Source organism: Hemicordylus capensis, chromosome 1 (genome assembly GCF_027244095.1).
Source record: "Hemicordylus capensis ecotype Gifberg chromosome 1, rHemCap1.1.pri, whole genome shotgun sequence".
Taxonomy (NCBI): Eukaryota; Metazoa; Chordata; class Lepidosauria; order Squamata; family Cordylidae; genus Hemicordylus; species Hemicordylus capensis.
In genome coordinates, this window is record NC_069657.1 from 246,926,439 (window position 1) to 246,954,139 (window position 27,701).

General features: G+C 40.7%; 2 protein-coding genes across 6 annotated transcripts in view; one reads left to right on the top strand and one right to left on the bottom strand.

The window, feature by feature from the left end:
• The window catches only part of LOC128339760 (cytochrome P450 2K6-like), a 129,568-nt gene that overhangs the window by 55,921 nt on the left and 45,946 nt on the right, over nt 1-27,701 (bottom strand). For all 5 annotated transcript variants that reach the window (XM_053284150.1, XM_053284153.1, XM_053284149.1 and 2 more), the window contains one exon: nt 5,315-5,456. In XM_053284150.1, coding sequence (XP_053140125.1) covers nt 5,315-5,456 — 142 coding nt within the window. The remainder of the gene's footprint in view (nt 1-5,314; nt 5,457-27,701) is intronic.
• Nucleotides 19,874-27,615, top strand: LOC128339762 (cytochrome P450 2K4-like). Its single transcript, XM_053284164.1, has 4 exons — nt 19,874-20,123; nt 21,079-21,228; nt 22,313-22,473; nt 27,058-27,615. The coding sequence occupies exons 1-4, from the start codon at nt 19,937-19,939 to the stop codon at nt 27,304-27,306; spliced, it is 747 nt and encodes a 248-aa protein (XP_053140139.1). The 5' UTR covers nt 19,874-19,936; the 3' UTR covers nt 27,307-27,615.

A 27,701-nucleotide genomic window follows, 5' to 3' on the forward strand; every position in this document is an offset into this window, starting at 1 on the left:
TAAAGACCACCTTAAGTGGCACAGCGAGGAAATGTTTGACTAACAAGCAGAAGGTTGCTGGTGTGAATACCTGCTGGTATGTTCCCCAGATTATGGGAAACACCTATATTGGGCAGCAGCGACATAGGAAGATGCTGAAAGGCATCATTTCACACTGCGCTGGAGGAGGCAATGGTCAACACCTCCTGTATTCTACCAAAGACAACCACAGGGCTCTGTGATTGCCAGGAGTTGAAAGCGACTCGATGGCACACTTTACCTTTACCTAAACACATACCACTAGTAAAAAATAATGGCAAACCTCACATCTCACAGCAAATAAGATGTGGGAATGTCTGATGAAACAGACAAGTCTTTGCTGTCTTTCAAAGACTCCCACAGAGGGACTATTGATAGTTGTCTTCAAATATCTTCAGGGTTGCCACAAAGAGGGTGTAGCACACTAATTCTCTGCTACTCTTTGAGGGCAGGACTAAAAGGAATGGGTTGACTTTACAAGGAAGCAGATTCAGGCTAGACATTGGGAGGAATTTCCTGATGAAAGAACCATTTGCCAATGGAAGAGTTTGCCTTCCACAATGGTGGGGTCTCCTTTGCTAGAGGTTTTCAAACAGAGGCTGGACCACCATCTGTCTGGGATGCTGCAGCAGTTTCCTGCATTGAGCGGGGTGGTGGTGGTGGTAAGACTAGAAGATCTCCAAGGTCCCTTCCAACTCTATGATTCTATGAGAAACAGTATACTAGGAAGAGCACAGAATGTGAGCATACACATAGTAGAGGTGTGAACAAAACTGGAAAACCCGGTTTGACTGGAATTGAATAGGACTTGAGCTGAACTGGATCTGGTTCGGTTTTGTGTACACTTGATCCGAGCCCAGTTTGGTTAGAATTTGAACCATTTTGGGCCCAGTTCGAGCAGGCAGGAGCCGTAAAAATTGTTTTTAAAAATGAATGACTTGCTGCTGCTGAGGGCTGTGGTGACCCCGGGGTGGGGGGTGCTGAAGTGGGTGCTCTCCTGCTGCCAGCCCCCCTCAAGTCTCCCTGGGTCATTTTGGGGAGGTGCCAGCCCTCTCTACATGCCCGGTGGCCATTTTTGTGGCTGCCGTGCATGCACACTGGTCATTTTCAGGACCCGGGTCACACAAATGGACAGTGTGCATGTGTGGCAGCCCTAAAAATGGCCACCATGTGCACACAGAGAGCCAAAATGGCCCCCAAACAGTTTGAACCAGCACAGGGAGACTCAGGGGAGGCCGGCAGGGGGAGGTGAGCCACTGAGATCCCTCTGCAGATGCTGCAGCACCATCTAGAGGCCACTGCGGTGCTTTTAAAAAACATTTTACCCCCCTCCGCCACTCTTGAGCCAAGCCTTCAAGTTGACCTGGTTTGAGATCAAGCTGGCTCAATTTTGAGCCGGCTCACACACCTCAAACACACAGCCCTGATTGCATGTAGGTGAGGCTTGCTCAGATGTATAACTCCTGGAAGTATTGAGATGAGGTTTGATGAAGCTGAGGCTTTGATTGGTTCCATAATGTGTGAAGAAGCGGATGATGGACACAAGGGAGCTGAGAAACGCAAGCGAGCGGCATCTCATGAGCGTGGCACAGCACAGAGCTTGTAGGGCATTGGAGGTGTTGTAAACCCATCTGCAGGAGTTAGATCCAGGTCTTCTTTAGATGTTCCTGGGGCTGGCTGGAATGTGAATTTCTGCAGGAGACTTGTAAAGAAGAGGAAGAGCTCCATTTTGGCAAGGGTCTCACCTACACATATTCTCTGACCTGAAACAATAAGTAGGATCTGTGGGCTTATTTCATTGATGCATGACAGGAATTTCTAAGCTTTATACTACTGTTACCTCTAAAATAGCATGCAAAGTTACATGGCCCCTGCCTTCCTCTCCCCCGCATGTTGAAGCAGGGAGTTACGTAAAGATTCTAATCTTGATTTCTGAATACTAGTCATAATGTCTGAATATGTTTTTAAAATGCTCCTATTTTGAAATTATTCTTCTGAATTTTGGAACTTGATCTGAGTCAGAAATAGAGAAATGTTTCAACAATATGTTCTGATTTTGTGTCAACAAAATCCACACATTTTTTTTCCTACCACCCAAATTGACAAAGTTGAGAGCAGACACAGCAGCAGTGCCTCTTTGGCCAATGGGTGGAAGAGAGTTTCCTCTCAGGAGGCAAGCTCTTATGAGAGCTCGACTCCCAGGAGGGAACTTTCTTCCACCCATTGGCCAAAGAATTGCCACTGCGGGGTCTGCCCTTGGCCACCATCTCCAAGGCTCCAGGATGGTCAGGTGTTGATAGGAAGCAGACAATGAGGCAGGAGACAACAACCACTGAGCTCCTCTGACACACCGAAAGCTGGAAGCAATGATGCTTCTTTGGCTGCTGGGGCAAAGTTCCTCTCAGGAACTCTCTTCCACTCCATCAGCCAAAGAAGCACAGCTAGTATGCCTGTCCTTAGCTTTCTATGCATCAGAGGAGCAGGGTGGTTGTCAGCTGTTCCCCTGTCTCCCGCTCATTGCCCTTAAACATCCCTATGCCTTGGAGATGCCAATAAGACCCCTGCCTCCTGACAGCACAAGCCTGACCCCCTTATAAGATGCTTGTGACCCCTTGGGGTTCATTACTCACACTGAGAATCCTGAGGTATGATATTTTGAACTGCTTCCTATGACATGTGGCCCAAAACAATTTATGATCAAGCCAACAATAAAAAATATACTTAACATAAACACAGATTAAAGTACAGCAATAAAATAATGGGTAATGGTACAGCAGAATAATGGTAATCATTGAAGAACAGTGAATTATTATCCAGTGAGACTGCTGTTTTATAGCTGCTCCCCTCTCAAATAATACAAATAAATCTTACCTAAATTTAGCTAAAGGTTTATTCAGAAACAACTCAATTTTCTCCTTCTCCTTTCCCTTCCAATTTCTCTCTCTGACTCCGCCTCCCACACTCTCTAAGGCAGGGGTGTCAAACTGTAGCCCTCCAGCTGTTGTTGGCCTACAACTCCCATCATCCCCAGTCACCATGGCCAGTAGCCAGGGATGATGGGAGTTGTAGGCCAGCAACAGCTGGAGGGCCTCACTTTGACACCCCTGCTCTAAGGGATCCCCAATGGGACAAACTTCTCAACAACAAACCATAAAGGATTACTAGATAGATTACAACATATCCCTCCCCTTTATAACAACCAAAATCGAATTGGAAGTCGACATAAACAATCTGCAGTTGTATTCCAGAGACCTGGAAAATATTCCACTTGGAAATCAAAATTCATGAACCTGGTGATCCATTTGGCTATTCTTGGAGTTGCTTGTCTTGATCCCCAAGTAGAAATAAAGCAGATGGGCAGTTGATATAGACAACCAGGAAGAGAAGGCTTGTTTACCATCTTTTTATAAACAAGTATATGCTAAGACGGATCTTGCCCCAGCAACGTATTTATTTACGATCACTTTGAGTAAATTCAGATGGGCCTTCTCCAGGGCTAGGATCAATGCTTTCCCAACTGCAATGCTGTATGGGAAGAATTTGAAGCTATTATATGAAGAACGGAAATGCCCCTGTGGAGAGGCGATCGAAACCATGGCCCACATACTTTTGAAGTGTTCAATATACCAAAACTTGAGATCTCAATTAATCAGCCCACTGTTAAATGATATGAGGGGACAACCTGAGGATCTTGCTGTCGCATATTTATTAGCAGATAAAGATGCAACTATTTCATACGTTGTGACTAAATTCTGTTATGTGGTCACCAGATTAAGAACTTCAAAAGAATAGAATACAGCTTTATATTCCTTACTGTTAATTTTAAATTATGCCTATACACTTACGCCTTACCAATGCCGTTATTTTATTTTTACGTGTAATTATTATTAATCAAAAGCTGCTAGCCATTTATGTGTAACTGACTTTCTTTTAATATTTTTCCTTTTAACTATGTAAAGATTTTTATTTCTTTTTTGGTCAAAGACCGTAAATAAAGTATGATGATGATGATGGGCGGTTGTGGCCTCACTTTTCTGAATTTTCTGCCCCACAAGTAACATTTGAGCAGAGGAATTTGATGATAGGCCAAAGACAAGTCCAAAGTTCTGAACACTGAGACCTCCTTCAGAGTATGCAGCACTTCATTGATATTGTGTAATGGATGACAATCCACTACCATGCTGGAGTTCACAGTTCTTAAATCTATGCACATTCAAAGTATATTGTTCAATTTTTGCACAAGAACCATTTTGCACAATTCACCATTCTGATGAATCAACAGGTTCTATGAGGTCAGCATGCTGTAGTCTTAAGAGCTCCTCTCTAAGTGACTGGCACAATGTTCTGGGTACGTTCCTCATTTTGTGTTGTACAGATATTGCATTTGATTTCATCTGAGTTTTATGTATGAAATGTATGGCAGTTCCAGGAGTATCAGCAAAATTTCCCAAGAAATCAGCAGTCATATCAGCACATGAATGCTCCATCATCTGTAAGATGGGCTCCGTGCTATTAGGGGTTTAACACTGCCCGTAGATCTTCCCGCCCAATATTGAGACTCCTTTTTTTGACATATACACTTTCCCTTCTGAAGTACATCCTTTGTATTCCATGACAACAGTGAAGTATCCATTTATGGTAACAGGGGAACCTCTATATCCCCATGAGTGGATGACTGAAGACTTCAAGTGCAGATCTGATGTAGCATGCAGTTTCTTGTAAAGAAGATGGGAAATGATAGTGTACGGATAACAAGTATCAGCCAACAGCATAGCCACTTCATGACCATTAAGTTTAACTTGACAATATGGAGAAGCAGGCTCCAATTCTGTCACACGTAAAACACTTTCAGGAAGCAGTTCAGCTGCCTCATCCTTATCAGATGGTGAATCAATAATGGGGTGGACAGCAGACTTGCAAACCACAGCAAAGTGTCCTATTTTTTATTTATTTGTTTGTACCTTTTTCAAGTGACCTCAGAATCATTTTATTTATGGCCATAAACCAAACAAAATTAAAACTCTCCCATTCCCTCTCTTTGACACCAACCTGATACTCCCTACAGTATCCCCATTGGAACAAACATCTTAACAACACAACATAAAAGATTACTAGATAGAATACAACAACTGCGAAGAGCAAAGAGTGTAGGGAGTTGTTTGGTGTTGCTGAATGAGCAGCACAACAAGCACTCCGGTTTTCTAGAGCAGACAATAGTCCTCAAGGATGGTGCTCTTCCAGGTAAATGTGCTTAGGATGCCCTCTTAGTTAAGGCCATGTAGAATATGGAAGTTACCTGCAGAGAAAGGCATGAATGCATCTCTCTTTACAAATTTCCCATCAGAGTCGAGAAAATGCTCCGGGTAGAATTTGTATGGCTTCTCCCACTGGGTCTCATCTTGCAGCACAGAGGCCAGTAATGGCATGATCTCAGTTCCCTGCAAAACCAGAGCAGTGGGCAGTTTAAAAATGAACAAGTATGGATCTGCAGCAAAATGTTGCTATATTTCTCTTGTGTCCATGTGTTATCTGAGCCTGTGGCTGAACATGATGAAAAAAAAAAAAAGGTTGCTATCAAAATAAATACATACATACATACCTGCTCTAACAGGGTTTTTACTGCATTTACACATTTACTTTATTTGTGTTTTCTGGGGTGTTTTTTATGTGAGGGGCACCTGTTACTAGCTGTCTTTATTCTGCCTGTCTCCCAGGAGCCTCCCTGTTTGCAGTTGTATCCCCAGGCTTAGAGATTGCACCTTGGATATGCTCAGATGCTTCACAGCAACATGAGCTCTCAATTTATGATACACATGGGGACAGGTCATTTAGTTGGTAGTGGGCTAGTTGCCCCTAGACTTGGCTACAAACAAAGGCGATTGGAATGGGGATAAAGATGCATGCCTCCGGGAGCCCCATCTAAGCAGACTCCAGGAATTAACTAACTCAGGTGAATTCCCAGGAGTCAACAAAGCAAGTTAACTCTCAAGGCCACCCTGCACTCAGGGTGAGCTGCCTTAACTCCTCTCATCCTCTTGCAAGAGATAACAATGTGCTAACAAGCTGATTATGTCAGGCAGGAAGGAAAGTAGATAAGACAGTGAGGCAATAGCCTCCCCATCACAAAGAAGATGAGTCAGTGATGTAGGTCTAGAGGTGTACCTATTGAAATTATTGATAGAATTACTAAAGAGCCCATCCCGGCACAGATACTCTTTGGCGCACCTGCACACTCTGATTTTCATCACAATCTGCCTTGCACACAAAAGGCAATCCCCACATTGTTACACCCAGGAAGAACACTTAGACACAATGCATTCCATGCTGGCCTGTCCTGGCACTTCTTATCAGCAAAGCAAAGCAAGAGGAATGTGCCCCCAAGGCACGTTTTCGGGTATAAATATCCTTAATTCCATGGCCCATTGTGCTCTCCCGTGCACTGGAGACTCCAAAGACCCCAGCAAGAAAACTTAATGCTCCCTTGGTTACTTCTCTTGGGACTCCATTGCAACAAGCAGTCTCTTGTGCTCCACTCGGGACTCCTTCCAGCAATTTTCCTACTCCCTCGTATGCTATACTTGGGACTCCATTGAGCATTCCGTATGCTCTCCTGCAACCTACAAAGAGCCTGAAATCACTAGTTCTTTGGGCGATTCATGGTGCACAGGCCATAGGCTGTGTTCAGTTTATCGTGCCACCTCCCAAATTGGTCCTTGTGCCAATCCACCCAGCTTGCCTTGCTCCCATAGGAAGCTGGACCCACGGAGAAACCCTTCTCGTGAGGACCTCTTTTCTACTAATACCTGCAACCCTCCTGCTTTCCATCTCACTACCTTGGAGGACTGTTGGAGATTTTTGAAGGAGATATTTTGATTTTTGGAGATATGAATGCAGTCCTTAGTATGACTCAAGATATATTGGGAAAATATAAGAGGAGTACTGGCAAAGTACCTTGAAATGTGGAAGACTATATGTCATCATTATCGTTGGTTGACGCATGGAGATACAAAAACCCATTAGAAAAAGGATATACCTTCTTCTTGGCACTACATCAGACATATTCAAGAATTGATATGTGCTAGGTTTGTTTTACCCACACTTGGTTTTACCCAGTTTTACCCACGCTCATAGATGTGAAAGGGACTCCACTGGCATACACGGATCATAATCCGAAAATTGTGAAACTGAAAAATGAAAACTCTTCCCCAAGAAAATGGAGATTAAATAGCAGTTTGATATTACCAGAAGAAATCAAGCAGAAATGTCAATTTGAATTAGAGAGTTTCTTTCAAATTAATATGATGGAGGTTGTCTCATTATTTTCAGTTTGGGATGTGAGCAAAGCTTTTATGAGAGGACTCCTGATTTCATTGGCATCAAACAAAAAGAAAGTTCTGTGAGAGCAGAAAGAAACATTAGTAAATGAATTGCAGCAGCTTGAATTGAGACAAACAAAATTCTAAAGATGAGATTTCACAAAATCTGAAAGAGCTTTGGAAACAAGTAGACTTAATGGATGCCAAAGAGAGTTATAAGAAAATGAATTTTGCCAAACAGAAATATTTTGAGAAGGGTAATAAACCAGATAAATTATTGGCGTATAAACTGAGAAAAGAGCAAGAGAGAAGGACTAGTGCTTCAATATGGAATGGCAAAGAATTTGTTTCGACTACGATTGAGATGACAGATCAATTTGTGGAGCACTATTCTCAATTATATAAAACAAAAACATCAATTAAGGACAAGATTCAGCCATATTTAGATAATTCACAAACTAAAGAATTCACAGACCAACAAAGAGAGATATTAAATAAACCAATTACAAAGGAAGAGACTAGCAAGGCGATACAGGGGTTAAAATTAAATGTATTGCCAGGCCTGGATGGATTTCCAGCATTTTATTACAGGACTTTTCAAGACATATTGGTTAAACCATTGACTCAGACAATGAATGAGATACAATATTGTCACAGTATACCCGACACATGGCAAGAAGCTTATATTACATTGATCCACAAAGAGGAACAGGATCCAACACATCCCAAATCCCATAGACCTATTTCACTATTAAATGTGGATTACAAACTTTTTGTGGCTATTTTGGTGGCAAGATTGAAGAGATTCTTAACAGACATAATACACTCTGATCAGACTGCATTTGTTCCAAAGAGACACATGAAAGATAATTTAACTTATATTTTGAATGCTATTAGATGCCGAGAAGGCCTTTGATAATTTGGAATGGCAATTTATGTTAACGGTGTTGGAAAAGATGAATTGTGGTCCAAATTTCATTTCTTGGATTCAGAGTATCTATCAGGAGCAGACAGCGAAAGTAATAGTGAACAGGGCAATATCCCAAACATGTTCTGTTACGAAAGGGACAAGACAAGGATGTCCACTTTCTCCTTTATTGTTTATTTTGGCCTTGGAACAATTGATGTGGGAGTTTCAACAAGAGGAAAGAATATTGGGAATGAAGATTGTCAGGCAATAACAAAAGATAAAGAGGAGAACTGGTCTTGTGGTAGCAAGCATGACTTGTCCCCTTAGCTAAGCAGGGTCCACCCTGGTTGCATATGAATGGGAGACTAGAATGGGAGACTAGCACTGTAAGATATTCCCCTCAGGGGATAAAGCCACTCTGGGAAGAGAGATTCCTGCCTACAACCTTGGAGAAGCCGCTGCCAGTCTGTGAAGACAATACTGAGCTAGATAGACCAATGGTCTGGCTCAGTATATGGCAGCTTCCTGTGTTCCTATATGCAGATGATGTAGTACTTGCAATTACTCAACCAGGGGTCTCACTAAACCATGTAATGGAGAAAATTCAGCAATCTGGGAAGGTTTCTGGGTATAAATTGAATAACAGCAAGACACAGATGGTAACATGGAATATTAAAGATGAAGAACAGAAAGAATTGGGGGAAAGAACAGGATTCCAGTTTAGTGTTAAACCAGTAAAATACTTGGGGATTAATGTAATGGCAGTTAATAAAGACTTATTTAAAAACAACTATTTACCATTATAGGAGAATGTACTGGCTGATCTGAACAGATGGAAAAAATTAAATCTTTCCTGGTTGGGAAGAATATCAGCGGTTAAAATGAATGTTTTGCCCAAGTAATGTAGAAAATTCAGCAATATGGGAATGTTTCTGGATATAAATTGAATAAGAGCAAGACACAGATGGTAACATGGAATATTAAAGATGAAGAACAGAAAGAATTGGGGAAAAGAACAGGATTCCAGATTATTATTATTATTATTATTATTATTATTATTATTATTATTAATAATAATAAGATTTCTATACCACCCTTCCAAAAATGGCTCGGGGCAGTTTACAAAGAGAAATAAAACATAAAACAAACAAGATGGCTCCCTTTCCCAAAGGGCTCACATTCTAAAAAGAAACATAGGACACACACCAGCAACAGTCACTGGAAGTACTGTGCTGGGGGTGGATTGGGCCAGTTACTCTCCCCCTGCTAAATAAAGAGAATCACCATGGTAAAAGGTGCCTCTTTGCCCAGTTAGCAGGGGTTTAGTGTTAAACCAGTAAAATACTTGTGCATTAATGTAATGGCAGTTAATAAAGACTTATTTAAAAACAACTATTTACCATTATGGAAGAATATACTGGCTGATCTGAACAGATGGAAAAAATTAAATCTTTCCTGGCTGGGAAGAATATCAGCAGTTAAAATGAATGTTTTGCCCAAGATTAACTTCTTATGTCAAATGTTACCAATAAGAATTGAAGAGACGATACTAAATGAGTGGCAAAGACATGTCAACTCTTTTATTTGGGTGAATAAAAGACCCAGAGTGAAATTTAAGATCATGCAAGATGCAAAAGAATGTGGACGACTGGCTCTCCCAAATTTGAAATGATATTACCATGCCAGTTGCCTAACATGGATTGCAGAGTGGATCAAGGCACCATATGGATGGATTACAAATATGGAAGGGTCAGATATGATCAATGGCCTACACAGATATCTGTGGACAGATATAAAGAAAGTGGATGAGGAAATAAAAAAAAATTCCATTAGGAACAGCTTATTAAAGGTATGGGATAAATAAATTTAAAAAAAGGATAAGCCCTTCATTGTTGCCCATAGCTTTGATACTAAACACATATTTTCATAGAGAAGAACATAAGAGATGAAGCCTGTAACTTGCAAAGTCTTATGGTGGGAAGATCAAAAATGAAATCTATTCAATGTTTAAGTCATGAGTGGAATGTAACTCCTTCCTGGCTATTATATTCACAGATAAACAGCATAATTCAGGAAGAAGTATGGAAGCAAGGTTGGGAAGTGAGAGATCTGACAGAATTCAAAATTTTCATAACAAAGCACTCAAAGCATATGTTAGGTCTTATATACAAACTATTATTGTATATATGCTAAGTATATCTACTTAGTAGATATACTAAGCCGTATATTCCAGTAAAATATACTGAAATTTCTTTATATATGACAACGGCGGCAAGAATCCCTTATGCTTCCTGCTGGACAACAAATCTGTTTCCGACTTTAGATGATTGGCAACTCAAACTCTGGGAATATGCATCAATGGGGGAAACGACTACATATATGAAGAATAAACCTGAAGACTCTTTCTTTCAGACATGGGAACCATTTATTCAGTATAATACGTTGCAGGCTTTGGTACCTCATCTGAGATTTGGTTTTTCCTTATAGAAGAATTTGATGTAGACTGCATTTTACAGTATAACAGAAATATCAATTTTGTTACTTTTTAGTTTTGCAACTATCTGTTTTCAGCTATTAAAGAAGGAGAGGGGAGGCTGAGATATGTTGGTTGGAAGAATCCAGGTGGATGTATACATACTGAAATGAGAATCAATGTATGTGCTGTGCTTGATTACTGTTTTTCTTTGTTTATATCTTTGTTAATAATAATAATAATAATAATAATAATAATAATAATAATAATAATAATAATGCTGCCTTTGGCTTAAACACCCAACAAGCCTTCATAAACAACTATCAAAACACTTCAATCACATTTTGCAAGGAGGTGATATTGAACAATGGCTAACAACTTGGGAAACTCATCTCATAATGAAAGACCCAGCAAAAGGTGCAGTTCCAAGTAATTATAGACTGATAACCTGCCTGCCAACCATGTTCAAATAATTAACTGGAATAATAGCAGATGAAGTGATGCAACACTTATTAACTAACAAACAGCTTCCAGTTGAACAGAAAGGAAATTGCGCAAACACCAGAGGCACAAAAGACCAGCTGCTGATTGACAAAATGACTTTAGAAAATTGCAAGAGAAGAAAAACCAATCTAAGTGTTGCATGGATTGACAAGAAAGCCTTTGATTTGTTGCCTCACACATGGATACTAAAATGTTTAGAAACAAATGGTGTCAGCAAAAACATTCAGAAATTTATTTAAAAAACCAATGAGCATGTGGAGTACACAGTTAACAATCAATGGCGAGACACTTGGACAGGTTAGCATTAGAAGAGGCATTTTCCAAGGGGACTCACTATCCTCTCTGTTGTTTGTAATTGCCATGACCCCACTTTCACAAATACTAAACAAAACAGGCCTCGGATACCAAACATCTAAAACATCAAGTCAAATCAACCATCTGCTGTACATGGACGATCTGAAGTTGTGTGGAAAGTCCCAGTCAGAAATCGAATCACTGCTAAGCACTGTCCGTATATTCAGTAGCGACATAGCAATGGAGTTTGGACTAGACAAGTGTGCTGCATTAATTATGAACAGAGGAAAAATAAGAAAAACAGAAGGAATAGAACTGCCCAATGGAAGCAAGATCAAGAACCTGGAAGAGAAAGAACATTACAAATACTTGGGCATTCTCCAGGCTGATAACATCGCACACACTGAAGTTAAAAGAAAAATTGGAAGTGAATACATCAGGAGAGTTAGAAAAATCCTCAGGTCCAAACTCAATGGTGGGAACACCATACAAGCCATAAGAGCCCCTGGTGGCGCAGTGGTAAAACTGCCGCCCTGTAACCAGAAGGTTACAAGTTCGATCCTGACCAGGGGCTCAAGGTTGACTCAGCATTCCATCCTTCCGAGGTCGGTAAAATGAGTACCCAGAATGTTGGGGGCAATATGCTAAAATCATTGTAAACCACTTAGAGAGCTCCGGCTATAGAGCGGTATATAAATGTAAGTGCTATTGCTATTGCTATAGCTAAATCAATTAATAATTAAAACAAAAAATTATAAAACATAAAACAATGATTAAGAATTAAAAACATCATAAAACAACAATTAAACAATCAGAACAATTTAAAAACAAGTTTTAAAAAGCTGAGGAATGCTGCAAGTCCATCAAACAGTAAAGGAGGAGAAAAGAGGCCTTGCAGAATATATCAAGGACAGTGAAGAAGATGCACTTCAAATGGTCAATAACAAGAAACTATTCAACACTAATGAAACAAAGCAAGCCTACAAGAAAGAACAAGTCAAGAACCGAGCAGAAAAATGGAAAAATAAGCCCCTGCATGGTCAATATTTGCACAATATAAGTGGAAAATCAGACATCACCAAGGCCTGGCAATGGCTTAAGAATGGCAACTTGAAGAAAGAAACAGAGGGTTTAATACTGGCTGCGCAAGAACAGGCACTAAGAACAAATGCAATAAGAGCAAAAGTGGAAAAATCAACAACAAACAGCAAGTGCCACCTTTGTAAAGAAGCAGATGAAACAGTGGACCACCTAATCAGCTGTTGTAAAAAGATCACACAGACTGACTACAAACAAAGGCATGACAAGGTAGCAGGGATGATACATTGGAACATCTGCAAAAAATACAAGCTACCTGTAGCCAAAGATTGGTGGGAGCAGAAAATGAAGATGTAAAAATCTTATGGGACTTCCGACTACAAACAGACAAATACCTGCCACACAATACACCAGATAGAACTGTAGTCAAGAAGAAAGAAAAACAAGTTAAAATAATCGACATAGCAATGCCAGGGGATAGCAGAATAGAAGAAAAAATAGAAAAAATCACAAAATACAAAGATCTACAAATTGAAATTGAAAGGCTGTGGCAGAAAAAGACCAAAGTAATCCCAGTGGTAATTGGCGCCCTGGGTGCAGTTCCAAAATACCCTGAAGAGCACCTCAACACCATAGGGGCCACAGAAATCACCATCAGCCAATAACAAAAAGCAACTTTACTGGGAACAACCTATATTCTGCAACGATATCTATTACAACAGCAACAACATTGACAATAGAATTCAGGCATCCGAGGTCCTTGGGAAGGACTCGATGTCTGGATAAAACAAACCAGTCAATAACACCTGTCTGACTCTGTAAATAAATAAAGAAATAAATATAATAATAATAATATTTCGGGTGCTGTATGTGCAATCTCTCTCTCTCTCTCTCTCTCTCTCTTCCTCAAATTTGTACACCGCCCCAAACTTTCTTTCCCCCCCTCAAATTCAATTTTTATTAATTTTTAAGAATAATAACCATTAACAATCATAATAAACACAAATGGACTTCCCGCGCACCCCCCTTCGTGAAATAACAACTATAAAGTTTAGCCTTATTATAATATTAATAAAAAACACAAATTTAAACCTTTAAAATAAAATAAAAAGAACCATTAATCTACCCAACCTGCATTTCAAATTTCAAATCCTGCTGTGAGATCAATAGTAGGAAAATAATTCTTTAAATACAACAAAAAAGGTCTCCAATCTTCCTTGAAACGTTCTAAGCTCTGATCTCTTATCAATGTTGTAAGTTTTGCCATCTCTGCATATTCCAAAGTTTTTATCAGCCAATCTTCTTTGGAAGGCAGTTCATTACTCTTCCATTTCTGTGCATATATTATTCTGGCCGCCGTAGATGCATACATGAAAAGAGTTAAGTTATTTGTAGAAATTACTCCTTGTGTTATTCCTAGCAGGAAGGATTCTGGCTTCTTAGGAAATGTCACTTTAAATATTTTCTTTAATTCATTATATATCATGTCCCAATAGGCCTTAGCCTTCCCACAGGTCCACCACATATGGAAAAAAGTACCTTCCGTGTGCCCACACTTCCAACATTTGTTTGAAACATTTTTATATATTAACTAGTATTTTTAAGGGCGCTAAAATAACGGGCGCTAGTACCCTTTTTTTTTTGTTTCTTTTATTCCTTTTCCCTCTCTCTCACCCTCCTTTCCTTCCTTCCCCCCCCCTTTCTCTCTCTCTCTCTTTCATTCCTTCCTTTTCTCTCCCTCTTCCACTCTTCCTTTCCTTACTTTCTTCCCTTTCCCTCTCCCTCTCTCTCCTTTCCTTCCTTTCTTCCACCTCTTCTCACTCCCATTTTTCTGTTTTCTTTCTCTTTTCCTCCTTTCTTTAACGGGCTCGCTCTTTGGGGCTGGCTGCTCCTCCCTCCCTCCTGTTTTTGGTTTTTTTTTTTTCCTTCTCCCTCACTCCTTTCTCCTTTTTTCCCCTTCTTCCTTCCTTCATTACTTCTCTCTTTCTTTCTTTTCCTCTCTCCCTCCTTGTTTCCCTTTTCCCTCCCTTCTCTCTCTTTTCTCTCCTTCCTTCTTTCCTTCTTTCTGTCTTTCTATTGTCCTGTCTCCCTCCCTCCCTCACTTCTCTCCCTCTCTCTCTGTCTGTCTTTGCCTTCCTCCCTCAGTCCTCCTGATCCCCTCCCGATCCCCCTGCTGCCGTCTCTTCCTTCTCCATAGTCTGTTCTGCACCCGCCGTTTTTCTCCTCTCTGTGGTGGGTGCTAGAAGGAGGAGGAGCCCACCCGGGAGTAGCTCTCTCTCGGAGCTGCACGCTTCAACGTCAGTCTGCCTGATGCGCTTCCTCCTTTCGGGCGCGCTTTTAGCTCCTCCGGCCGTTGCCTGCTCCAGGGACCTCCATGGCCGGCCGTGGTGGGTTCCCTCTCTCCCCACCGCCCACTTCCTCCTCCAACGCTGCTGCCCATCGTCACCCCGCCGGTCCTTTTTCCCCCGCCTGGCTTCGCCTCCCGTTCCCTCCATCTCTGGCGGGGCCGAGTGTGGCTGCTGCCACCAGTGGGCCCAGTCAGCCGCCAGCGGGCCAGTCCCAGTCCTCTCCCCGCCGCCGCCATTGGCCCCAGTCGCCCTGCAGCGGCCACCGCTGCCAGAGGCTGCCAGCGGGCTCAGTTCCCCCGGCGCCAGCGGGCCCAGTCTCGCAGCCGCTTGGCTGTACCCACCGCCTCTGCCTCTGCCCTCCCCGATCCCAGCTTCTCCCTCCCCATAGTTCCTTCTTGGCCCGCTGCTCCCTCAACATGGCCGCCGTGTCCCTGCGGCCATATCTTTCTCGGGTGTTCTGGGCATGCGCTCTGCGCATGCCCAGAATGCCCGAGAAAGACACGGGCAGGGACACGGGATCAGGCTCAAGCTCTTTATTATAGAGGATGCCAGTTTTTTTGGTGTCAGATACCATCTGTACATCATTTTATAATAATTTTCCTTCAAAGCATAACAAGCAGTAAATTTTAAATCACTCTTCCATAACTTTTCCCAAGCTGCCATTTCTATATTATGTCCAACATCTTGAGCCCACTTTATCATAGTTGTTTTAACTACTTCCTCTCTTGTCTCCTCTAAAAGTAACATTTTATACATTTTAGAAATCAGTTTTTCATCATCTTGGCATAATTCCTTCTCGAAATCCGAAATCTGATCTTCAAATCCAACTTTAAGGTCTTTCTTATAAATCTCATTTAACTGATAGTACTGAAACCAATCTCTAACCAAGTTTTGTATTTCAGTTAAGCTTTTAACTTACAATCCTTTCCATGAAAATACAACAAATCTCTGTAAGTACCCCAACACATCTGCATGTTTACTTCTTTACGCGAAAAAGCTTCGATCGGGGATATCCATAACGGAGTTTTTGGTTCTAACCAGTTTTTATATTTTAACCATACCCTCATTAAAATCCTTCTTACATAATGATTCAAAAAGTCTTTATGTATTTTACTTTTTTCATACCATAAGTAAGCATGCCATCCAAACCTTCTATCAAATCCCTCCAGATCAAGAACTCTGGGGTTTCTCAGTGTTATCCATTCCTTTAACCATGTCAAACAAACAGCTTCAAAATACAACCTTAAGTCTGGCAAGGTAAGACCACCTCTTTCCTTTGCATCTGTTAAGTTCTTAAAGTTTATTCTTGGTCTTTTCCCCTGCCAAACAAACTTAGTTATATCCTTCTGCCATTGCCTAAAACAAGTCAAATTATTAATTATAGGGATAGTGTGAAAGAGAAATAACATTTTAGGTAAAACATTCATCTTCACCACTGAGATTCTTCCCATTAAAGATAAATTCATTTTAGACCATCTTTGCAAATCATTTTTCACTGAGTTCCATGTTTTAACATAATTATTGGCAAACAACAAAGAGTTATTATTTGATAACCAAACTCCCAAATATTTCACGTTCTTCTCCACTCTTAACTCACTTATTTCAAAGAATCTGTCTTTAGTTTTCTGATCTATATTTTTAGTCAAGACCTTGGTTTTAGTCTTATTTATATAAAATCCAGCCAGCTGACCAAATTGTTGTATCTTATCCAAAAGTCTTTCAATCTTGTCCATTGGATTTTCTAAAAATAGCACAACATCATCTGCAAAGGCTCTCAACTTATAGTCTTGTTTCCCAATTTTGGGACCATGTAATTCATCATCTTCTCTAATACTTCTACAAAGCACTTCTAAAACCAATATAAAAAGCAATGGGGAAAGTGGACAACCTTGTCTAGTCCCTTTTTGTATTACAGAATTATCTGATGATTCCCCATTTGCAATAATCTTAGCGTATTGTTCCGAGTAAATAGTTTTAATTGCTCTAATAAAGTTATTGCCAGCAGTTATTTCCTCTAATAGTCCCCACATAAATTGCCATGAAATGTTATCAAAAGCTTTCTCTGCATCCAAAAAAATCATCGCTATCTGTTTATCATTATGTTTTTCGTAATACTCCAATACATTCAAAACTGTTCTAACATTGTCTCTCAATTGTCTCTTTGGCAAAAAGCCAGCTTGATCTTCATGAATGAAATCTCTTAATACAACTTTTATTCTTCTTGCCAAAACAGCAGCAAAAAGTTTATAATCATTATTTAAAAGTGAAATTGGTCTATAATTTTTAACTAATGTTAGATCTTGATCTGCCTTGGGGATTATTTCAATATTTGCATACTTCCACGAATCTGGAATAATCCCTTTTTGTAAAATGTCATTCATAGTCCATTGAAGAGGTTGTAAAATTTGATCTTTAAATAGTTTATAGTACAAGGCTGACAATCCATCAGGCCCAGGGGCCTTGTTGGATTTAGCTTGATTTATTGCTTCTGTTACTTCCATAAGTGTTATTGGAGCATTCATAATTTCTATCTGTTGCTGAGAAAGTTTTGGAATATTTTTGGTTCTAAGAAACTGCTCTATTTTTTTTTTGTCTTCTACTGTTTTACCTTTATATAATTCTGAGTAATATTTGAAAAATTCCATTCTTATCTCCTTTCCATTATAAGAGAGCCCATTTTTTGTAATGGGCTTTTGGATATAAAATTTTTCTTCCTCTCAAATCTAATTTTCCAAGCTAACAACTTGCCTGGTTTATTTGCAAACTCAAATGATCTTTGCTTAACATATTTCAAATTCTGTTCAAGTTCATTTGCTAGTAACATAGAAACTTGTTGTTGTAAGATCTTGATAGGTTGAGAAACCTTCTTCTTATCTTTAGCCAATAGCAGTCCCCTTTCCTTTTTGGAGATCTGCATCAATAATGCCTCTTTTTTCAATCCTCTTTGCTTTGTAAAATATGCATTTTGCTGTATGAAAAAACCTCTCATAACCGCTTTACTTGCATCCCAGAAAATTTTGTTATCCATTCCTTGATTTAGATTCAGTTCAAAGTAGTCCTTTAACTTCTTTTTAGCTTTCTCGACCACGTCTGCTTTTTTCAAGAGGTATTCATTCAGTCTCCACCGAAATGAAGTCACTCCTTCTTTCTTCCATGCAAAACAAATTGGATTATGATCTGAAAATGTCCTAGGTAAAATGTCCATTCTTTTCATATGAGATGTAATAGCTTTAGATGTCCAAACCATATCTATCCTTGAGTGTGATTGATGTCTTTAGGAAAAGTAGGTATATTCTTTTGCATTAGAATTTTTAATTCTCCATAAATCATAAAGATCCATATGTTCTACTAAGTCAAAGAATGCTTTAGGAAGTTTACCTTGTAAGTTCCTATCCGGTAAATCCGGTAAATCGGATTTTCTATCCAGAGATGTCAAAACAACTCCATTAAAATCTCCCAGTACAATCAGATTAACATTCAATAAATCTGCCATCTTTTGATCCAAATAGCTATAAAATTCAACTTTCTTTTCATTGGGGGCATTCCAATTATCACCGTTTTGATTCCGGAAATTAAAATTTCCAACGCTAATACCCTACCTTCTTCATCTTTAAAAATCAATTTAGGTTCAAATTGCTGTTTGACATAAAATACTACTCCTCTTTTTTTTTTTCTTGTCTAAAGAAACAAATTCTTGTCCCAGGGCCTTACTGACCAAAAATTTTTTATCTTGTTTTCTAATATGAGTCTCTTGTAGACACACAATGTCCAAATTTTGTTTTTTAAGAAAGTGAAAAACCTTATTTCTTTTAATTTTTGAATTCAACCCATTTACATTCCAAGAAAAAATTCTATAAGTATGTTTGTAATCCATATGAACTAATTTAGATTATGTGTTTATGGAGCAGGGTGCTCAGAGGCTAAGTCTTTTTTGTATTTCCGCCAAAATTCTTGTGCTTTGAGGAGCTCAGTGAATCTGTTCTTCTTGCTCTTGTAGAAAAAGGAGAGTCCCTCTGGTAATTCCCATCTGAAACGTTTTCCATTGGCATTTAATGCATCAGTCAAAAATTTGTAATCCTTGCGTTTTCTTAAAATTCTAGCTGGAATTTCCTTCAAAAAATTTATCTGGAGAGCTTGAATTGTTAAAGCTATGGTAAAATGAGCCTGGATGATTCGCTCAGCTATTGATTTAGTAGTGAATTGTACTAAACAGTCTTTAATTAGTTTATTTCTTATAGCAAAGTCTGAGTTTAGACAAAAAGCTATCTCAATCTGAGCCTCCATCTCTGCAGCTGTGATTCCCAAAAGTGATGCAAGTTCCTCTCCAAGTAGTTTCTTAATATTCTGGTTAGGAGTTTCTGGAATACCCCTAAACCTTAAAAATCTCTCTTTTTGTCTTAATTCCAACAAAGCCATTTGATCTAATAATTTTTCTTTATCCTCTTTCAGTGATCCCACATCCTTCTCTAAAGCTTCAACCCTTAATTTAAATTCTTTATTATCCTGTGCTAGTTTCTTGACAGTTTCATCAATATTTGAAGTTTTGTTATTTGTTATTGCAATCTCTCTCTCTCTCTCTCTCTCTCTCTCTCTCTCTCTCTCTCTCTCTCTCTCTCTCTCTTCCTCAAATTTGTACACCACCTCAAACTTTCATCTCTTGTCTTGTGTAGTAGTTTCCACAGGAAGGGATGCATCAGTTGGTCTGGCACTTTCATGCAGTTAGAAGAAATCATCAAGTGTGCCAGGTTAGCTGATGACATTTAAACATGCCACCCTGAGGATCTCAGAAATGCAAAATCTGTTTCTTGCACATCCCTAGCTCTTATCTCTAGGAGGGAAGCTTAGACTGCCACTGAGTGCACTGGTATGTACTGAACAACCTCATTTCAATTAGCATGAGCAGTTATCACTTGACTCTCTGGTCTTTACGTTTACATAAGTTCACATCTGGTTGTAGTCTCATGAGGGATGATTTGCATCAGGTTACTCCATCCTCAGCATATAGGGCGGGACATGATGATCAGAACTGGTTTTTATGTTTTCTTTTGTTGAATTCCAGTTGTCAAAACAGTATGGCTCCATCTTCAGTGTCCAAATGGGACTCAAGAAAGTGGTAGTACTGACAGGATATGAGACGGTCAAGGAGGCATTGGTGAACCAGGCAGATGCATTTGCTGAGAGGCCCTCCAACCCGATGCTTGACAAAATTTCCAAGGGCCATGGTGAGGTCCTTCCTTCTGCATAGGAGTCTGTGTTGCTTGCAGTCATGAACAGGAATGGAAAAATCAAGATGCCCACAACAAGTTATTGTGTACATTTAGTTCCCCCTTAGGTCCCCCGCCTTTTTTTGGCATTCTGTAGAATTGTGGGTATAACTGTAGCCTGAGAGTAACTTTGCAGTTTTTCAAACAGCTTGTACAGAAAGATATCTCTCTGCAACAGTGGCAGCATTCTTACAATGATGGGAATCCAGATTAAATAATTACCCAGGATCGCTAAGCCTACAGAGCTGATTGTGAGAAACCAGAATTTCCAGACAATCCTGGTCAAACTACTGTGTTAAATTGCATTTAGCCAGGACAGGTCACCAGGATCTGATCTCTGGGATCTGTCCTGGTTAAATGTGGCTTAACCACCGCTGTTTGACCAGGATTGTCCCGGAAATCCACAAATCAGACTTTTCCCATCAGTTGCTAAACCTACTTGGGAGCTACACATGGTTACCAATGAAATCAAGGGGATACACTTGCATAAATCAAACCAGAGATTGTTCTGGGCAAATGCTTCTCAGAGGCTAAGCAGATCTGAGTCTGGTTGGTGCCTGCATAGGAGACCTCTAGGCAGGGCTATAGCCATGTTTGCGTAGGCCCTGGGATGGGACAAAAGGTGGAGATTGGCCTTGCCCCTTCACCTTTTTCTTCAGAGAGGAGTGAAAGGGGGAGGGCAAAAAGCAAGCTGTCTAAACCACTAAACCACTGTCTAAAGCCCACCAAACCCCCCTCCTTCAGGTGCCCAGGGACATTTGCTCCTCCATTGTTCAATTGTAGACACATCGCTGCACCTGAGAGCCTTAGGAATGCTACCCTGACTTCCATGTGGGAAAGGTGGCATCTGAATATAATCGAAAGAACTTAGAATGATCTGACATTCAATGTTGCTCCCCTACCTTTTAATCAGGTCTCGTTTTTGCTCGTGGTGAAAACTGGAAAGTCATGAGGCGGTTTACATTGACCACGTTACGGGACTATGGGATGGGCAAGAGGACTATTGAAGACAAAATTGTTGAAGAGTGCCGTTTCCTAATAAGGAAATTTGAGACTTATGAAGGTAGGTTGGTGTTTCCTTCTGGCACTCGAGAGCAGAATTATGTTCCAATAATTTAAAGTTGCAGATAATGTTTTCTCACATATCCCCAATGCAAAGAAATGTAACTCTCAAGGTTTCCTGGGGAGAAGTAATGACTATTAAAGTAGTTTATGTCAGTAGTGTGCAGATGTATCTCAAGGGTACCTGTGACATTTAAACAATTACTAGCAGTTCTTAGCCAAAACAACCCCAAATACACCAACAATAAAGTCATTCACACATTGAGCCGGGTCTCATGATTGGTGAGACCCGGTTTGGTGAGATGAGCGAGGAGAGTGGGCTAAGTCCGCTCACCCTGCAGACGATCTGGGCAGGAGCCGGGCGATCCGGGCGAGATCAGGGTGAGATCTGGGTGACGGAGTCGGCAGGGGCTGGGGGGAGCGGGGGCCGATTGCCCCCCGGAAGCTCCAGCATGCCCTGCACGAGCGCACAGGGCATGTTGGCGAGACCCCCGGAGCCGGTAGGTGGCTTTTCACCTCCCCTCCGGGGGTCTCCTCATGAGTAGCCACGGCGCGGAGCCACGGCGCGGCTACTCACAATTTTTAAACCCAGGTTTGCAGAGTGCTCGTTCTGCAAACCTGGTTTTAGGGCAGGGGTACTTATGCAGGTTACCCGCCTAGGAACCACAGGGCTGATTCACACAATGGGGCGAAATCAAGCTAGCCTCCGCTAGCCCGATTTCACCCCATTGTGTGAATAGCCTCATTGTGTTGTACATGTGTCTAAATGGTTTCATATGAATGGTTCTACAAGCATTCATGTTAACAATCAACATGGGGACTTGTCCCCTCAAAAACGAACACATCACTTCTAAATGTGTGAATAACTGTGCACAGGTTAACAATTCTGTGTGAAGTGTATACAAACTGTATGCACATTGAACACAAAGTATGGATTGGACTGATTTCTAAGACAAAGGGAGACTAAACATAGACAGGATGACATGGGGATCTTAAGACCGTGAAGAGTAACTTTCATAGTGATACTATTTCCATAATGTGTATTTCCTCTAAATAGTTCTGTTTCATTTTAATATCTTGCACAGGAAAACCATTTGAAATTAAGACAATCATGAATGCTTCTGTTTCCAATATTATTGTGTCCATATTACTTGGCAAGCGATTTGAATATGAAGACCCCACATTCTTAAGACTGCTGCAGTTGATCAATGAAAATATCCAGCTTTTGGGAACTCCCTCAGTTCTGGTAACCAATAGTTAATTTTAAACTTGCTAAAACACTTGGCTGTAATTCCAGAGCATGACGAGTAGGTAGGGCTGTGCATATTTTGTGCATTCCACAGAATAACTTTGTATCTTGTATATTCCATGTGTTACTGGCGGTGTCATGGTTCCGTGGTAAAGCGTATGCTTTGCGTGCAAAGGGTTAATTTCCAACTTGCAAGTGAAACAATCTCAGCTCTGCTGCCTGTGTGATACAACCCTGAGTTCTCGAAGAGCTGAGACTGGTCAGATCATACAGCCTAGGTGAACCTGTGATCTGATTCAATATAAGGCAGCTTCATGAATCATGTGTTCCTATGATTCACTGAATAAACACAGAACCCAATGGCTGGTACAAAACCAATTGTTCCAAGGAACTTGCTCATTCAATTTTGTAGGGAAATCATGTGCTAGTCACCCCACAACTGTACCACTGCAGAACAGAGAAGAGTACGCATATGTTGGATGCTTCCCCTATGTAAAAACCTCGTGTAAAAATGGTCTCACATGAGAGAGAGAGAAAGCTTCTAGCCTATTCTTCACCCCACCCACCCAGGCTTGAGGAATGTTCTATTGCACACCTTGTTTTCCTGTCACAAAATTCCCCTCCTCCACTCTCTAGTCCTCAGTTTCAAAAGACTGAAAACATGCTGAAGGTTCAGAAAAGAAACACAGCTTTTAGGAGGGCTTCAGATGGTTCAAGAGAAGAACGTCACTGCCTTCAGTAGTTACTCATCCCACTGCTATAGGGAGAGGCTATAATTCAGTGAAAGAACCTATGCTTTCCATGCAGATGATCCCAGCTTCAGTCCCTTGCATCTCCAGATAGGGCACGACACTCAGTCAGGATAGAGAATATGGAGCGAAATGAACCTGGCACCTTCCTATAAACTTGTCATTCATTGCTTCAATATTTAGATTTGTCATGTCATGCCCTGCTAACTTGGCAAAGAGGCACCTTTTAACGTGGTGATTCTCTTTATTTAGAAGGGGGAGAGTAACTGGCCCTATTCACCCCAGCACAGTACCTCCAGTGACTGTTGCTGGTGTGTATCTTATGTTTCTTTTTAGTTTGTGAGCCCTTTGGGGACAGGGAGCCATCTTACTTATTCATTATTTCTCTGTGTAAACTGCCCTGAGCCACTTTTGGAAGGGCGGTATAGAAATTGACAACAAAATTCAGCCATCCCAGGTCCCAGTATAAAACAAACCAGTCAATAACACCTGTCTGACTCTGTAAATAAATAAATAAATAATAGAAATAGAAAAAATAACAAAATGAAAAGATCTACAAATTGAAATTGAAAGGCTGTGACAGAAAAGACCAAAGTAATCCCAGTAGTAATTGGCGCTCTAGGTGCAATTCCAAAAGACCTTGAAGAGCACCTCAACACCATAGGGGCCACTAAAATCACCATCAGCCAATAACAGAAAGCAGCACTGCGGGAAACAGCCTATATTCTGCAATGATATCTATAATAATAACAGCAACAACATTGATGATAAAATTCAGCCATCCCAGGTCCTTGGGAAGGACTCGATGTCTGGATAAAACCAACCAGTCAATAACACCTGCCTGACTATGTAAACAAGAAATAATAATGTTCAAACTTAAAAGCAAGTGTGCACTGACAAATTGATGAGTTATTTCCCTTTCCCTGACTCCATTTTCTGTCAAACTGTTTCCCACAAAAAGGATATTTGTTCCTTGAGACAGATTATATTCTGCTTTGTGCATAATCTCCATAGCCTTCTGTCCACAAACCTCTTTTCCTTCTCCAATTATTCTTTTAAAAATCTTAAGATTCCAGAAATCTTGTTCTTTGAAAAGGAGGATTTTGGGCATGAACATAAATTTCATGAGAGAGGCAGCATGGTGTAGTGGTTAGAGTGCTGGACTAGGACCGGGGAGACCCGAATTGAAATCCCCATTCAGCCATGAGACTAGCTGAGTGACTCTGGGCCAGTCAGTCACTTCTCTCTCAGCCTAACCTACTGTACTTCACAGGGTTGTTGTGAAAGAGAAACTCAAGTATGTAGTACACTCCTCTGGGCTCCTTGGAGGAAGATTCGGCTATAAATGTATTACTAAACAAAACAGGCCTCGGATACCAAACATCTAAAACATCAAGTCAAATCAACCATCTGCTGTACATGGATGATCTGAAGTTCTATGGAAAGTCCAAGTCAGAAATCGAATCACTGCTAAACACTGTCCGTATATTCAGTAGCGATATAGCAGTGGAGTTTGGACTAGACAAGTGTGCTGCATTAATAATGAACAGAGAGAAAATAAGAAAAACAGAAGGAATAGAACTGCCCAATGGAAGCAAGATCAAGAACCTGGAAGAGAAAGAACATTACAAATACTTGGGCATTCTCCAGGCTGATAACATCGCACAGACTGAAGTTAAAAGAAAAATTGGAAGTGAATACATCAGGAGAGTTAGAAAAATCCTCAAGTCCAAACTCAATGGCGTGAACACCATACAAGCCATAAACACCTGGGCTATAGCTGTTATCAGATACACTGCAGGAATAATAGACTGGACCCAGGCAGAGCTAGAGATGCTAGACCGTAAGACCAGGAAAATCATGACCATCAATCATGCTCTGCACCCCCGCAGTCATGTAGATAGGCTATACCTCCCTTGCAGCTCAGGTGGAAGAGGAATGCTGCAAGTCCATCAAACAGTAGAGGAGGAGAAAAGAGTCCTTGAAGAATATATCAAGGACGGTGAAGAAGATGCACTTCAAATGGTCAATAACGCGAAACTATTCAACACCAATGAAACAAAGCAGGCCTACAAGAAAGAACAAGTCAAGAACTGAGCAGAAAAATGGAAAAAGAAGCCCCTGCATGGTCAATATTTGCACAATATAAGTGGAAAGTCAGACATTATCAAGACCTGGCAATGGCTTAAGAATGGCAACTTGAAGAAAGAAACAGAGGGTTTAGTACTGGCTGTGCAAGAACAGGCACGAAGAACAAATGCAATAAGAGGAAAAGTCAAAAAATCCACAACAAACAGCAAGTGCTGCCTTTGTAAAGAAGCAGATGAAACCGTGGACCACCTAATCAGCTGTTGTAAAAAGATCGCACAGACTGACTACAACCAACGGCATGACAAGGTAGCAGGGATGATACACTGGAACATCTGCAAAAAATACAAGCTAACTGTAGCCAAGAATCGGTGGGACCATAAAATTGAAAAAGTCGAAGAAAATGAAGATGTAAAAATATTATGGGACTTCCGACTACAAACAGACAAACATCTGCCACACAATACACCAGATATCACTGTAGTCGAGAAGAAAGAAAAACAAGTCAAAATAATCGACATAGCAATACCAGGGGATAGCAGAATAGAAGAAAAAGAAATAGAAAAAACCACCAAATACAAAGCATGTGCGCAAAAGCCTTCCTAGAAGCCATTTGCAGCCCAGCCGGCAAAGGGGAAGGGGACGGCAGGGAGTTCTCCTGCCGACCTCTTGCAATGGGCAGAAATTTAGCAAGAAGGGGGCGGCAGGGGTCTTCTTGGGGGCTGCAGGGGGCTTGAAGGGGGCGGCCACCAGCCGAGCGGGGCTTTATGGGGGCGGCAGGGACTGGGAGCTATCCTGCCGCCCCATTCTGTATACAAAAGGAGGAGCTGCGCCGCGCCGAGCAGGGAGTCAAGCGGGCGGCAGGGAGATATCCTGCCGCCCAATTGCTCAAAAAAATACGGTGCCTTTGTTGGAAGGGGTAAGTAAAGCCCCCCTATCTTTATTGGAATACCCCACCCCATCTTCCCGAACCAAAACCACCCCGTGTCCGGACTGGTCTGGAGGCCTTTAGAATGGCCTCCGAACCGGTCCGTGCACATAACTATTACTCAAAATAGATTTTATTTGAAACCAAAATAACCATGGTAGTTGATAACCTATCTTGTACTCAATCTGTTCCCTATTAAATAACCCATCCCAATGATAAAAAATCTCTAAATCTGCATCACCTATATTTCCTGAATAAATCCATCTGAGTCGACATATATTTATTACCAGGGTCAACATAAATCTTCAAGAGTGTTAATGGGGAGATAGTTCCCATCAACTCCTTATATCTTTTCCTCCATATCAGGAACATAGCTTTAGTAAATAAATGATTAATATTGACTATCTTTGGGGGGGAAATGTACAAAAAGGAACTTGTATTGAAAAACCATCTGCCTCTTGTGCATTCCCTATTTGGACCCACTGTTTAGTTGAATCTTCTAGTATAAATGGTATCATATGTCCAAGGTGTGCTGCTTGATAATATAGTCTTAAATTTGGAATTCCCCAGCCTCCCTTTTTCTGTGGTCTGTATACAATCTTCCGATTAATCCGCAATTTCTTAGAGCTTAGCCTCTAATGAACATTCACAAAACAAAGTTTCAGGTGTATTAAGTAATCCTTCAGGGTCGTTATTTATTCTTCTCTAGAATATGAACAAAGCTATTTTGATAAAATTGCTTTGAGATGTCCACCTGGTAACATCATGTACTGTTGAACCCTCTTAATATATCTTGTTCTTTGTCCTTCTTTTCAGCTGTATAACCTGTTTCCTGCTCTTGGCTTTCTTTCTCGAGCTCACAAGACGGTGCTTAATAACAGAGATGAATTTCAAGCCTTTGTAACTGCCACCTTCATAGAACACCTCAAAGAATTGGATGAAAATGACCAGAGAAGCTTTATTGATTCATTTCTTATCCGACAGCAAGAGGTAATGGAGACTTTTAAATATGGCATTGATTGCATTGCAGTTGTCCCATTGTGGTTTCAAAGCATGTGTGCATGATGTGGATGCACATGCTGTTCCCAAGAAATCTAAAGAAAAAGCAACCACACAAATTAGGCTAGCAAGCGTTTCCAAACATCTAGCAATCCTTAAGATAGATAGATAGATAGATAGAATTCATGTATGTAACACATTTTTATACCACCCCATAAATATACAAGTTCCTAGGTGGTTCACATGTTGCAGATAGTGGCTGATATCCTGAAGCACACATGTAAAGAGGAACATAAGAACAGCCCTGCTGGATCAGGCCCAAGGCCCATCTAGTCCAGCATCCTGTTTCCAACAGTCACCCATCAGATACCTCTAGGAAACCAACAGGCAAGAGCATGCTCTCTCTCCTGCTATTGCTCCCCTGAAACTGGTATTTAGGGGCTTCCTGCCTCTGAGACTGG

Excerpts from the sequence above, each read along its gene's own strand:
- LOC128339762 (XM_053284164.1), top strand. The coding sequence starts at position 19,937 with ATGTTTTCTTTTGTTGAATTCCAGTTGTCAAAACAGTATGGCTCCATC. Across the intron at positions 20,124-21,078 it reads CAAAATTTCCAAGGGCCATG|GTCTCGTTTTTGCTCGTGGT; the intron begins GTGAGGTCCTTC and ends CCTTTTAATCAG. Across the intron at positions 22,474-27,057 it reads TGGGAACTCCCTCAGTTCTG|CTGTATAACCTGTTTCCTGC; the intron begins GTAACCAATAGT and ends CCTTCTTTTCAG.